The 15,671-nt window shown below is 39.7% G+C and overlaps 1 protein-coding gene across 2 annotated transcripts in view; it reads left to right on the plus strand.

The window, feature by feature from the left end:
• Window positions 1–2,189: 2,189 nt before the first annotated feature.
• The window catches only part of iqgap2 (IQ motif containing GTPase activating protein 2), a 41,585-nt gene continuing 28,103 nt past the window's right edge, over window positions 2,190–15,671 (plus strand). For both annotated transcript variants that reach the window (XM_033619793.2, XM_033619794.2), the window contains exons 1-4: window positions 2,190–2,476; window positions 7,130–7,229; window positions 13,806–13,962; window positions 14,442–14,519. In XM_033619793.2, coding sequence (XP_033475684.2) covers window positions 2,428–2,476; window positions 7,130–7,229; window positions 13,806–13,962; window positions 14,442–14,519 — 384 coding nt within the window. In that variant the 5' untranslated portion in view covers window positions 2,190–2,427. The remainder of the gene's footprint in view (window positions 2,477–7,129; window positions 7,230–13,805; window positions 13,963–14,441; window positions 14,520–15,671) is intronic.

Below are 15,671 nucleotides of genomic sequence, written 5' to 3' on the forward strand. Positions count from 1 at the left end.
TTGAAGACAAGTGTATTTTTATAGCACCTTTCAAGTGTATCATTCTTTTGTAGCCCCATACATTACCTACCGTGTGGAGGTTTGGTAAAATACGCATAAAATGATCACAAAATCCAATGATTATGCTACAAAAAAGAGCTGTACGAACTGTAAACAGAGCTGGTTATCATGAATCAACTAACAAAGTTATTAGAACAAACTCAAAACAAAGATGTATAATTACCTGATGTATATTAGAAATATTGTGTGGAATAGTTAAAAAAAAACCTCAATAGCTGTATGAATAACAAATACAAAAACCAAACTCCAGTGCGTATGGGACTTTGGCATATATATAATATATACATGAATCTAATTTTTTAAATTTAGTACAAGTACAAAAGTAGAAGGGCTGGGTGCAATAAGCTTAGGCTTCAGCCTACATCTTTTCAGTCAGCAAAACTTGCTTTGATTTGTCACTGCTTCAAAAGTAATGACTTGTTTTTGTTATGTATAATAATAATAATAATGATGTTGATAGTAACTACACAGTTTTTGGCGTATGCGCCAGGCAAACAACCCAATTGGAATGAATATGCAGAATCTTGGCGTTCAGTATCTAGGTATTATTATAAATCTGTGGCTCCAGCAATCAGAGTGGTTATTTACAAACACACACAAAATCATCATACAATATGAAACCAAACTGCTGGTCAGTGTTTATGATGTCATTCATGTAATGTGTGGCATGGGTTGTATGGGTTCTGGGGCATCTTTTGGTGGTTTTTCATCATTAATTAATTAATTAATTAATTAATTAATTATCACCCCCCACTTTGATACAATTTGTGCTCTGCTCACTGAGCAGTATAGATTTGATATTGTACATTCAGAAATGTTGAACCTGTATGCTATACCTCTGTTACTGAGCCCCAATCTCAGTTTCATACGCACCAACAATAAATGATCTTCCAGCAAGTACCCATATTCAAGTACCCACGTTCAGCAGTAAGGTGGTCATACTTCTGACTGAGGCTGTTGTATGCTGGTTGTGGGACCCTGGGCTCAGCTTCTTCCACTGGGTCCTCCGACAGACAGACAGATACCTATGGCACCACAGTGACCCCTACAGGACAAATTAGCATCCCACATACATTTTACACCAGGGATGGCTCCTAGAATAAGAATAAGAATAAGAATAAGAATAAGAATTAATGCAAGCAATAATATTAGTGATAATAATAATAATAATAATAATAATAATAATAATAATAATAATAATCATTAGTATTAGTAGTGATAGTATTAGTATTAGTAGTTTTATATATTATATTATATTTTTCTACATTTTTATTTTATAGTACTACTACAACTACTATGTATAGTAATAATAATTATTATTATTAATAAATAAAAATGTAAAAAATAAATGTATAATACTAATAATACTAATACCAATACTAATTATTATTATTAGTAGTATTAATATTATAAGTATGATAAATTTATTTTCTACGTTTTTATTTTATACTACTACTACTACTACTACTACTAATAATAATAATAATAAATAAAAATGTATAATAATGCTAATACCAACTATTAACTCAGTAGTATTAGTATTATACATTTATTGTCGACATTTCTATTTCATACTACTACTAATACTTATAGTAATAACAATAATAACAATTATAATAATATTAGTAATAACAAATATTATTATTGGTAGTAGTAGTAGTAGCATTATTGTTGTAATATTTAGTTAGTTGTGTATTTATTTATTCTTGTGTGTATTTGAGTTGAGTAAGTTGAAAAAAAAAAACAGGGCAGTTCAAAGTGCTCTACGTGAGATATAAAGGCGCGGGGACAAGATGTAAAAGTAACACAGGGCAGTATAAAAATACATAATGTAAATAATATCTATAAAGACAAAACTGAGGATGTAAATAAGCCTATATTGAATAAAACAGGCAGAAAAGATGAATAAAGTTGCAGCTCAGCTACTTAGTGGTGTACTCGCGGTGTGACATCCATTTTCCCCAGTGGCAGTAAATGCAGCATGAGCCACCTTTCGACCAGCAGGTGGTGCAAGGTGCTAAATCTCCATCTCCTGTCCCGTCAATCATGTCACTTCATAGCGTGGTGGGGGCAAGATAACACACACACACATACACACACTCTTAGCTCAGGAGTCGAGCCAAAGAAGTGCACACACTATGGGGATTTTCTGTCGCAAGTGACAGTCGGCGCTTTCATGAAACTTTTGAACACAGCCGTGCCGTAGTTCCGACATTTTTATTTTAGCCTCACCGGTTGTTTTATTCATATCAATATATCCTGAGAGGCGCGGCGGCGTATCGCTGGCTGGCTGCTGTAACGTTAGCGTGAAGGGTGAAGTTTCTTTTTCAGTTCAGACGAGTTCACAAGTGGAGGAAACGACGCAAGATGTACCATGAAGAAACCGCCGCTCTACTACAGAAGCCACGTTATGGAAGTGAGTAACAGTTTCTAACGGTTTCCATCTGTGTGAAGCTCTAACAGCCTTAACTCATGAGGGACACAAGCTAACGTAGGGTGCCATCACATCTCAGACATGTTTGATGAGCAACAGGTGGTTCAGCAGCACCTGGCACCTGTAGTAGGTGTGTCAGACAGACCCTGAACATGGCAACATATAATGTGGGCTGAGAAGGAGAGTGGGCACACTGTCACTGACAGAGGTTTTCAGGTGAAGGACTCACATCCTGGTTCTTCAAATAGAGCTCTAACATTGCTAAGTTTAGGATCCAGGCTGTCTGCCTGACTCAGGCCTGTTTTCAGCTGTACTTTTCCCTCAAAGTGCCCCACATTGCACCACAGTGATTCTTATCTATTTATTTAATGGCGGTAGCCAGCATATCAGCCTGTCCACACACATGAGGCTTTTTCTCATAGGTTAATCATTAACTTTGGATTTTGCTGCTGTTGAAAATAACTAACCCCATGAGTATGTCAAAAATGCTTTAACTGAGCTGACTGACATGAAGACCCATCTAAAGTCAGTTAACAGCATGCATCTTGTCTGTGGGCAAAGTGCAACTTTGGGAGATAACACCAATCACTGATGTCATCAATGCAATCTTTTTGCCTCTGACTTGGCCCATTGAATTATATCACCCAACTGTCTTGTTTTGAATATAGGCCACTCTGTCTTATGGTGTTTTTTAAGATGCACAGTGGCAAAACAACCATCTATGGAGGTGTATCTCTAGAAAATGAGCATAAATAATGAGCAGTTTGTTGCATGTACTGGCCTTGTCATTATGTGGAACAGCCCAAGGTATCATTGCTCCTGCAAGCGAAGTCATTCCCTGGGAATAATTTCAATAAATGTCAGACTAACCCTAGTTTATGGATCTGCCTATGAAATAGATTAACCCAAAAGCAGGCCAGGCTGATTTATAGTCACCCCCCACCAGCCAAACAAAAGCATGCGTTGCAATCATGAAGCCCACAACTCAGGTCCGCTGATCCTGTGACACACAAAGGCAACAGACCCATCCTGAGGGTTAAATATAACGCTCAGAGCAAGACTGCAGACACACTCTTCCAGGAAGTGTGTGAGTGAGTCACTAAGTAGAGGTAGTGTGTAATGGCTGCACTGGGGCTGTTGTACCTCTGAGATAAGTGTTCGTTCACATTTGCATCTATACCACAGCTGGGCCGCTGTTCCACTGGTCTATGGCCTGATACTGTGCTTATGGTGCTTATTTTGTGTGTCTATATGTGAGTGTTTGGTGTGTGTGTATTATATGTCAAGCCTCTATGGAGACCCAGTGAGCGAATGTTAATGCAGGTGGCTGATGAACGGGCAGAATTTAGCAGAGAGTGCCTGAGAGGTTTCAAAGATACAGCCGTGCAGAGGCTAGAATTGAATGAACTTTCTTGTTCCCGTGGGGGAAAATTGTCTTGGACTCCACACTGCAGTTTCACACTCAACAAATAAGATATACAGACTACAGGCATACTGTATGCTGTAAAAGACATTACGACACTAAGTAAGAATTACAGATTGCTGAGTTTAATGAGTTGGAATATTGTAAACAGATGAATTTACTTTATTTATGGAGTTTATTTTAAACTGGCCATGGTAGACAGTGGCATCAAAGGCAAACATAATTTTTGCCTTCCTCCTGGGCCTCATTTGACATTTCACTGGGGTGTACAGTATGACGGGGTTTGTGTGCGCCCTTGGTTGAAATATACCCTTAATTCACAGAGTTAGATATGAAAATATGTTGTTTCCCTGCCGTTGCTGGCTGGCTGTTTACTGATGTTAGTCCTCTTACGTTATCTTCACTACTACTTGCCATCTTTCTCAGCTCAGGAGAGACTGATCTCTTGTCTGATGTGCACTACATACAATACATTCTCCCTGAAACATTTATGAGTTGAAAAGAAAGATGAATGTCTGTATTTTTGACAGTATTGAAGGATCATACTGACAGGATTTTGAAATACTCCAGTATACCCTTAAACCGTGATACTGCCCAAGCCTTTCCTACACTCTAATACAGAATGTGAAACCTCAGTCACTGGCCTGTAGTCAAACCCAGGAGTCAGTGCTCGGTCTGGTGGGAAAAAGCTCAGTTCTTAAACTGCGCCCCCGGCTCTGAGATTGTCCCTTCACTCCGCCAGAAATAAGGAGATTTGACTGGATTAGTGCAGAATAAGAAGCATCAGGGGGAGGAGATCTCATGAAGCTTCAGGTAAAGGTCAACTCTCCGCAGAAGTCACTTGTCGGTTGGGCACCCCACTAAGGCCACTTTGACAAGGCCGTTTCATCTCCCTCAAACAAAGGGTCAATAGGGCAGAGGATGTAGTACAGTTTCCATGGGGAACTTAAGATCCTAACAGTCAAAATTAACTTCCTTTAAGAAGAAATATCTTCTCAGTCTTTGTGATTAGGTTGCATTTTATGTTTGAGGAGATTAATAAGATGGTGTCTAAATTTGTTTTACACATATAGACAGTTTCATTGCTAATCTGCTGCTAGGGCAACAGCTTTGGTTCCTGTTTACTTCCTGTCCAATAGGAAATACAAAGGGGCTCATTTAGAATGTTTTTGTTGTCAAGTTTGAAACATTTTATAAAAGATTCACTGTCATGTGATAAATGACAGTGGAACAAAGGTCATGCTTGGAGCGGTGAGGGCTGTACCATGAAGAAAGCTCAACAGAGCCAGGCTCTCTTTGCCTGAGTTGGCTTGACAAACCTCAAAGCCTCAGTCACAAATAACGGATACCAAGGAGTTAGTCATCAGCCTGCTCTTTTAACTCAGGTTTTCTTCTATGGGCTCTGTGCGGATTCACCGTAAACAAATCAAGTGAGGCATTCAGTGTGTCATTTGAATCTTAAAATTCGTCAATCCGTGCTGCCTACTTCCACTTCTGAAGAATTATTTAAAAAGTATCACAGTAAAAAGCAACACTGTTGCTACAATTAAGGTGAGAGAGGAATGGTGGCAGAAAATTGCAAATTTAGTCAGGATATTTGGCAGTATGGCTCTGTTTTAGGGCTCTGTCTTTCCTCAGGCCTACACAGAAAGCCTCTTCTATGTGCCTACGTGGAAAGTCAAAGGCAGAGAGAGCACACCTCTCCGCCCTTCCACACGCCTACGTGGAAAGCCGCAAGGCAGCGAGCGCGCACCTCTCCGCCCTTCCATGCACCTACATGGAAAGCCTAAGGCAGGGAGATCAGCAGCAAAGACCCCCAGGAACAGAACAGAGCAGGATCAATGACAAACAGAAATGACACTGATAAGTCAGACACAGCATGAAAAGGAGGAGCTGGGGTGGAGGCAGGTTGCAGAAGAAGCAGGAACAGTAGGCAGGCCAGAGCAGTTTAAACAGGGCGCCCTGAATGAGATTTGTCAATTGGTCACATAGAAAAGAATCATGTGATCTATCAGCTGACTCCCTTCCATCAATAGGCTGCTCCATCAGTTGATTGGGCTGTTTGAGATCAGCTGATGTAGCCGGGATGTGAGCTGGCCTTAACGTCGTGTCCTGCCTGAACTAACACTATGCTCAATTTGTGTAATTCAGTAGTTAATATATTTATTTTACCACTCTTATTTCTGATATGACAGCTGCACATTCCAGAGCTCCTAAACTTTAAACTTATTGCAGCAGATTTAAACGTTATACTCAAGAGCTACATTACCTATACTGACACTGTCCCATAATGAAGGACACTCAAAGTGAAATCAAAGTGAAATTAATTTCATTGATTGGATATTATCTGTGATGATGAATAACAATAGAATCCTATTAGCTGTAATATTTCCTATCGGACTGCAGGAAATCAGGACCAAGCATAAAAACATTCCCCAGAGCTGTAACGTTATTGTATGGTTTGAAGGAGTATTACCACATTTCATATGAAAATAAACATCATGCTGATTAATAATATAGTGAACTATTAATGTAATAATGCTAGTCTGTGATTTTTTTTTTTTTTAGAAGGCTTATTTTTTTACCCAGCATGAGCAGATGGACCAGAGAACACTACAAGCACATTAAATAGTTCAGTGAGAGCAAATGTGCAAATAAAATAAATCAAAATTCTTGCTCTTATATATTGTAGGTTCCCATGTAGGAAAAAAAACGTGACGCTATACATGCAGTATTGCTACTGTAACTGCACAGCACAAGCTGGAGCAGTCCATTTATGACATATCCCCTGTGCTGAGAATCTAAAGACTGTAGAGTGACGCTACTCAAAGGAGCTGTGAAAAGAGCTTTTTAGCTAATTTCAAGCCGAAACTCAGAACATAATAAAACGGTCCCGACCAGGTTAGGTCTGCAGCATGTTGATCTAGAGAGGTTAAAAGAGAGTCACTTTCGTAGGACGGAAAACTCTGGCTTTAGATTCAACCTACTTCGCTAAGCCACTAATCTCACTACGTGGTAAAGCTCTCTGTTTATGTGTTGTTGTTGTTTACATTTGCCATATTGTTACATGTATCAATGTCATAGAATACTCCCCCCAGACATGCTTTGATTTTAATCACATGTAATTAAGACTGATACAAAAACACACTAGTATGTTGACTAATGAAATACAATGACAGTGACATGATTGTGAATTTTCTTTCCTTCTTCAGCCATTCAGGATGATGAGAGGCTGTCAGCGGAGGAGATGGATGAGAGGAGACGGCAGAACATCGCCTATGAGTACCTGTGTCACCTAGAGGAGGCCAAACGGTAGGACGGGAGGAGGAGGGAAAAAACCTTGAAGATAAGAGGAGCTTAATGGCACATGCTGACTAAACGCAGCCACTTTCCTTTATGATGTTTACTTTGTCACAACTCAGAACTCGCAGGGATTACATTGGGTGTGGTTTGGGTCAAGCATTCAGTTTGTTTAATATTTGATCATGCAGAACAAATTTGTAGTATAAATTTGTGTATTTAATGAACACTGTTATGCAGTTATAAAAACAGCAGGGTGTGGTTGAGAAATTAAGTAGCGGAGAGAAAGGGAGGGGGATATCAGAAGAGAAGAAAGCAGTATGTATTAAATAATTTTCATAGTAGCATGAAGCTGTAATGACAGATAAAGGCAGAATCAGCATGCACGTGAGATGATGGCACGGAGCTGTGAGCATTCATGAGAATGTGTGCCTGATTAAGACATGGGAGGTGCTGAGTTAGTGGAAAGAGTCGCTCTCTTTCCACTGTGCACCAAACCTCACTGGTGGCTGAAATGATCACATAAAAAACTGAAAATCCAGAGAGTTTGTTGACAAATTTTTCAGTGGGGTTATACTTTCAGATGGTTTGTAATAGTTTTAACAGGAACCTTTCAAAAGTAAATGAATCTAAAGACAGCATAAACCTGATGAAGACTTTTTTCTTGTAAGGTGCCTGAGCAAAGCTAAAACTAAACCACTTCCTGTCTTCTTCACAAGCAAGAAGGAACAGGAAATGTAATCATGCCTCTTTTTATTCAGTGATTTTGTGACAACCACACCTGATCACAGAAAGATTGATAACTGATGTCTGGACCTACTATAGCATGTTGCCTTGTGGTGATTCAGCAATCATGCTTCCTTTTGGTACACTCTTTATATGAGTGTGTTTACAGCTTCATTTACATCAGCATTTCCTCAGATTATTGTTTGACAACTGAACTTGCACTTTGACTCAGTACAGTCTGTTTGAATAGCCTACATTATCTGCTTATGTCACAGGATAATAAGGGTCTGCAAGGGCAGGTTGGCTAGACCAAGCACAGATTCAGTCAACCATCATCATAATCGGGCCACGCCTAGATTATTGCACATTTTTCTTTTTTTAGTGGGCTGAGAAAACTTGCTCAGCTGCACTGAGGCATTTTAAGGAACAGGTGCTTTGGTATTGCACTACAGTCACCCTCAAAATGACCACTGTGACTTAACGCTCACATGCACACACACTCACACACTCTCACTTTCACTTTATAGCTTCCTGTTTTTCCATCCATGTGCTACTGACTTTTCTACACTCCTGTCAGTTGTGGAGTGGAGCCTCTATTCTGGGAAAGGTGTCACGTTAGATTAGGATTAACACAGCTGCTAATGAAGGCGTCTGCCACAGAGAGCATTAGGTTCTGCTCTCTGGGGTCAGGAGTCAGCAGTCACTGAAACAAGGAAGTAAGTCATGTAGAAGTAACTCTTTTAGTGTACCTGGGTTATAATCTTACGAGAGACATTGTTTAATTATCTACCTATGTTTTTGTTTACACTGTTAAAAATGTCAGAGGTGGTCGAGAAATAATCTTTTAATAGCTGGAAAAATAAACATGGAATTAATCCGTGCAACTCCTGCAACATAAATCAAGTATTCTAGACCCAAACAACTGCATTAAAAGTACGAAACCGACAAGTCCTTCATTTTAGACCGACAAGTCCATCACCTTATTAGCTGCAGATAGCAGCTAATAAGGAACTCTGCTGAGTCCAGTGATGCCTCCCACAACAGTCAACGATAAATGACCTGCAAGGCTCAATGATAAACGGGATGGACAAAAGGAGACATGGCAAAGTGGTGTGTGTATGTGTATATCTGTCAATTTGTTTTTGTGTGTTTATAAAGTCTGGTCCTGTTACGTGAATCTGTTTAAAAGTTATGCACCTTTTAGTTATAGGCCACTCCCACTGCCCCCCAACCCTTTGTTGCCAGTTGGCAGGATCATCACTTAATCGTCTTTCAACAAAATCTTGTGCAAGTCTTTGAATCCATTTGGAAGTTATGCACCTTTTTCCAACTGGCCCCTCCTATTACTACACCCGCTTTTAGCCAGTTTCCATGAACACAAACACACACCTTCACATACACACACACACTTGACCTCCATGCCAAATTCCTCTCCAAAGGGTGGGGGAATTTTTGTGGACTGACGAGCTATAGAGCTGCTGGTTGCAGCCTAGAATTGTATCTGAAATGTGTAATTATTGGTAGAACATTGGATAAGCTAATAAGGTTATATGGGAGGTTAGATTTTATAATATTCCAGATGATTGTTGTCCTTCGTGTAACTTGTAGATGTCATGTATACAGGTTTTGGCAGTGAACTTAAAATGTCAGTGAAGTTGTTAAGGACATCCCAATCTTATCTGTTGCATCTGCCTTTTCCACAGCAGACAGTTTGCCTTGTCATAGCAGGAAAAGCACAGGTGTTACTAATGACAAGTACTATTCAAGTGTTCTGGTAAGTCATGACAAGGTGATACCAGGACCCTGAAACTCGGCTACATATTTTTTAGCCAAATTTCCTATTGTGACATGTCAAAATATCTTCTGTGAAACACAGACTCAACTAAACCAAGCCTTGTCCAGTTACTTTACAATCTCTTGTTAATTGTAAGTCATTGCCAGAAACGCTGTATTGCTCTCTGTTAAACAGTGGGACCTTTATCCAGCACACTGTGGTGGAGCAGCATGAGCAAATAAAGAGCAACCAGCAGTTTCAATGAATATGTCCTTATAGCCAACATGGGTGTGACACAACGTGAAGCGACACCTGTGGTTTAAGAAGACAGTTACTTTGCTTTCAGTGCCTTACATGACATTAGGTCAGCTAAGTGCAGGTTGGTGGTAATAGTGCATGTAAAACTAATTTTGTATTGGCTAAAATGCTCTTTACATATACATTGCCCACATGCTTTGTTGTTCAAAGTCCTCTTGAGAGCACTTGGTCTATTGCTAAGTTTCACTAACTGTTGATGTTGTCAGTTGGTAGACACACCCTCTTACAGAACACACATGCACACACACACACACACACACAAATTAGACTTTGTACCCTCATTGGAGAGTAAACAGTCGATTGTTTAATTTTTAGCTTTTTTTCTATGGTGACACTTTTGGTTTGCTTCGATACAGGTCCACCCCAGGATATCTAGAGTCAAGGATATTATCCTAATTTTCAGACACACCCTACCCAGCCACTACATTTCTCTCATGACACATACACACGCAGGCAGCCACACAAACACAAACTCATGACTAGCATGACTAAGCTTTATGACGCAAGTCTTCAGAGGACACTCTGTATGTGATCTGAAATACTGTAGCTGAAAACCAAAGAGTTTGGGTCATTAATAAGTGTGTTGATGTGAGACAGATTTAAGTCCCAGATTCCAGAAAGCGGTGTTTTGTTTCACCGTGTGAGTCGCAGATTGGACAATGACAGGAAGGCCTGCTTTGGAGGGGTTGTAAACAGGAGTGTTAGCCTGTCATGCTTCAGGAGACGAGTTCTCCCGACATTGTTTTAAGTACAGGAAGTGAAGTTTCACAGGAGAGCTCTGTTACCCACGCAGGATGTTCCTTTGACTGTGTTCCCGCCGTTTTTTTCTCTGTTATCTTGACTTCATTTGCCCCGCTATATCAGTAGGTTACTTTTATGGAGATATGAAACTTTGATCTGCATCACTGCTTTGCCCTGGTTGGCACGCACATGTGTGTCTGTTTGTTAGTCATTCAGTGCCAATCAGACGTTCTCTGACAGGCAGCGTTGTGTGCGGGCTGAGGGTTAACTGATACTGATATCACAATATCATTTGCTTGATACTGGGCCAAAAAATGTCTGTGTGACACTGATGATTGCATCACTGCTGCCTTAAGTTTAGACAGACGATTATTTTTATGACCAGTTATTTTCCTGGTTAATTGATTTACTGATCAATCATTTGATCTATAAAACATCAGAAAAAGTATAAAATATGTGCTGCACTTTACAAGTTTACAAAGTTGATGTTGTTAAATGTCTCGTTTTGTCCGACAAATTGTCCAAAACCCCAAAATATCAAATGTACTGTAATGTAAAGAAGGAAAAGCACGACGTTTTCGGAGAAGCAGATCCCATAAAAGGCATTTTTGCTTGATAACAATCAATCAGTTCTAAAACTACTTGTTTTGGGGTTTTTTGGTCAATTGCTTAATCAGTTAATTGATTAACTGATGCAGCTCTATTTGAGTTTACCTAATGTTGAACTTTAATCTTTGATAAAGTGGTGGGCCAGATACTATTTTCTTGATCCCAAATCCCTAAGTCTAAGCTGTGACCAGAGCATGTAACTAATGCATTCCTCATGTGAGGAGAAATTATATTTAAAAACAATTTTCCACAGAAAGAAGTAGCGTATTCCATTATTTGTAATATTAGCATCTTAATGCTTTAAGATAGATGTATCAGTAGAAGGAAAATGCAGTGACTATCTTTACTTTTCATTCTATAAAACCCCACAGATAAGGCAGAGGTCTTCCTCTTGCATAATCTACAGCATCAGCTGACATGATTCCTTACGAAGATGCTTTATTCCTCAATGTGCCTCACTTACACTCTCCACTGTCTTTGTGTTGACAGTGCATGATGTGTTGTGGTTGTCCTTTTAATGTGCTGACACATATTTTGGCAGTCTGGATCCTTGGAGCACCCACACAGCCTTAATTAACACAAACAAGGTGTCTGTGTGCACGCATGTGGGAGGGAAAGATGTACTGCTTGCAGACACAAAGGTAGGAGCTGCTGGTATGAATAAAACCAAGGAGCCAAACGTAAGGAAGCTAAATCACTTAGCACTGTACACTGGGAAAGGGATCAACTCAGTTGTAGGATACCGAGCAAAAAGGTTAAAGCACATTAACAGTTGGATTTGTAGACAGAGGTGTAGCCATGGCCCACAATAGTAAATACAGTGTCACTTCCAGGCAGTAAGATAATGTGTAACAGATTTTCAGCCCATGATGATTCACCGTGCTCACAAATCATTGACTAGCTCTTTGGAATGGATTTTTCCTAATATCTCTGGGAATCGTCTGGCACCGGCAGCCTGAACCTTTCAAAGGGAAATTACCTCAGTTTGAAAGAAGGTCAACATTATTTTAACACAAGCTGAATACGCTCTATTCAGTTTTAGTTTCTGCGTATGTCAGTCATCTGTGTTATCATCCCTTGTAGGAAATAAAAAACACTTTTTCTCTTGTGATAACACATTGATGTGTTGCACAAGTGAAACACATAAACTCTCACCAGTGATCAAATTAGGCTCTAGGCTTTAGTATTAGACATCTTGCTCCCTGTTTACCTCTTTAACCTCACATTGTCCACTCAACAAGTCAGCCTAACCTTTAACCTTTACGTGGTCCAAAGCTCAAACTGTAAGTCCGCAGCCCCCTCCCTAAAGCATGCCGGGCTCAGTGTGGGTGCTGCCTGTAACAATGCCCAGTTCTCACCGGCCCACAGTCTACTTTGTTGCTCTGTTTAACCAAAAACATTTCAGTCAATTATCACAGCACTGACACACTTAATCAATACTGTACATCTGGAGTCTTTACAAACTTTGACATGAAATCATATTTATTACAAACTCACTACTCTACTGTACTGTAAATGCCATGAATGACAGCAAGACATTCTTACTTATTCTGATTTATATTTGTATGATCTTGGCCCACTGTTTTTAGTTTTTGCCTGGATCAGAAGGGCAGCAGGTGCAGGGAAAGCCAACTCTGACTTGCAGACTACACGCAGGCATTCAGCCACGTCATAAATTGCACTGCACGCTGTGGAAGATCTCGGTGGCAGGGTAAACAGAGTAGACTGATGTTTGTTTATACTCTGGATATAACCATAGCCAGCTGCTTAGTATTACAGAGAAGCCCGAAACTATAATGGTCGTGGTGATTTAACTGGAAATCTGGTCAGTCATTTAGATTACCTGCGCTCTTACTGTACTTTTTAATTAGTCATTTATTTAGAAATGTATGATAGTGGTGTAAAACAATATTGATACACCCGAGTATCGCAATGTTTTATTGCAAAAACAGTCCGTTTTTAATTAATCTACATGCAAAGTTTTGTGGCAGTAGTTCATTTTGTGTTGTGTTTGAACCCTGGACTGCAAGATCCGTCAGTGTTGTAATCTACCTTCAGCCATTTTACTCTTCCACTCCAACGTAGCAACATATTGCTAGCATAAACACACAGAACTCGGGCTTGTGAAACAGACAAAGTCACAGAGGGTGCACTGCTAGCTCCTAAAATTAGATTTTTAAAAGATGGAAATATATCACCTTGCTTACAGAATTGCAATATATCACAATATATTGAATCATACCCATATATTGTGACACATATTGTATTGCCAGATTCTTTCCAATGCACCGCCCTAATGTATAATAACTTCTTCAAAAGCAGTTTTTCCACTGAGGTCATTTTGTTTGCAGGATTTGAACATTAGAATTGCTTCTGAAAATCCTCTTCCTGATGTGAGATCAATATTTGTGGACTCTCAGGTGGATGGAGGCCTGCCTAGAGGAGGACTTGCCCCCAACCACAGAGCTGGAGGAGGGACTGAGGAATGGCGTGTACTTGGGCAAACTTGCCAACTTTTTCGCACCCAAGATGGTGTCTGAGAAAAGGATCTACGACAGAGATCAGGCCCGCTATAAGGTACACTTCCACTCTTTTGCATTTAAACCCCTATCCATCTTCCCTTTTCGGTAAGGGCGTAGTTGTGCTAAATTTGCATTTTTCACCAGCTTACATCATACAGACAGGAAGACTGTTTTCAGATCTTTCAGGCGCTTCCTGACAGTTTTCAACTGATTCACACAGGAAAGGGAGAAAAGTGGCAGGCGAGTGTTAGGGCCCACGTTAAAAATGTGAGAGTGAGATTTTTTTTAGCTTGACTTTGAGCTTGGTTTTATTCCTCTTTGAGAAATTGTAAACAAACCTTATCAGACCATTAGATGCTGTGATAACTGTAGCAGTCAGCCTGAGCTGCACGAGTTGCAGCACTATTTGTGCATACCATAACAACCTTTTTATCAGTTTTTCATGTTGCAGTGGTGAAGTTTTGAACCATTTCTTTACACTTCCTCACATTGATACAGCTTCATTTATGTTTGATCTGCTGTTTTCATCTTTAGAGCAAAGGGCTGCACTTCAGACACACAGACAACACAGTGCAGTGGCTCAGAGCCATGGAGTCAGTGGGTCTACCTAAGGTAAGGAACTTGTACAGCCATCAGTAATGCAGACTCAGGTTTCCTGTTTTACAAACAGGCATATAAACATGTTCAGTATACAAACAAATGTAAGCCATCAATCAGTCATCACATCGTAAGAAAAGACGGATTTTGTTACATTAAGTCCTCTATTTTCAGAAGAATTAAAGCTTTTGCAACACTTAAACAGTTCTGTTAGAGTATGTGCTAAGTCAAAAAAATAATTTCAACATCTCTGTGAGATTCTGTAACAAGTACAGTAGAGAACAACATAGAGTTGAGAAATCATCTTATGACTTCTTATAACAAAGAATTCATAGCTTCAACTAAGACAGAGTAGAATCCATCCATTCAGTAAAATCCAAAATAAGGACAGGGTATAATCAGTTACAGTTGCAGAATAAATTTCAACCCTATGACTACAATAAGACTGTGTCTCTTCAATTACCAGGACCTTTCCTCACATGGTGCACACACGCATTATGTGCATCTGTACGAATGTAAACAAAGACAGATAAAATTGTAATGAGGGTGCAGCAGCTCCAACAGAACAGTATTAACCTCATTACATTTTTTATGAGATGACACAAAGACTTCAGCGAGGTGTATCCTGGTAATGAAAATGAGGTAGAATTGATACCCACTTATCTCTGTGTTGGCTTTTTATAGCAGTTTAATCAGCAGTTTTTATGAACAGCCTTTTTAGGAATTGTCACTCTGATAACCTGTAGCTTCTGCTATTACATCATTACCTGTCTTTCAGCAAAACCATGGTGTTGAGAGAGCATTATTCAGGTGTGAAAAACAGACAAAGAAATGTTTTATGACAAGTGTGGGTCCACTGTTTTGGAAATGTTGTTGTGTATGATGTGAGATATTTGGTGGTAAAGGCATTAAGTAAATATCTGTAAGATGCCTGTTAGAATACAGAAACTGGGACAGGTTGAGTAATACATACCATGAGCAGTGATATAATGGGCCTATAGAATATAATGCAGCCCAATGCAATAGCACTGCAATAAATACGACCTCAGATACCTTAAGATGCCAGTGGCTGGTGTTGATTCAGCTCTGTGGTATTGAAAATTATGTGGGTCACATGGCATTGCAGTGCCTCATGCATCCATAGGTTATGGATATTGTGCTCCTGTT

The sequence above is a fragment of the Epinephelus lanceolatus genome, chromosome 9 (assembly GCF_041903045.1).
Source record: "Epinephelus lanceolatus isolate andai-2023 chromosome 9, ASM4190304v1, whole genome shotgun sequence".
Lineage (NCBI taxonomy): Eukaryota > Metazoa > Chordata > Actinopteri > Perciformes > Serranidae > Epinephelus > Epinephelus lanceolatus.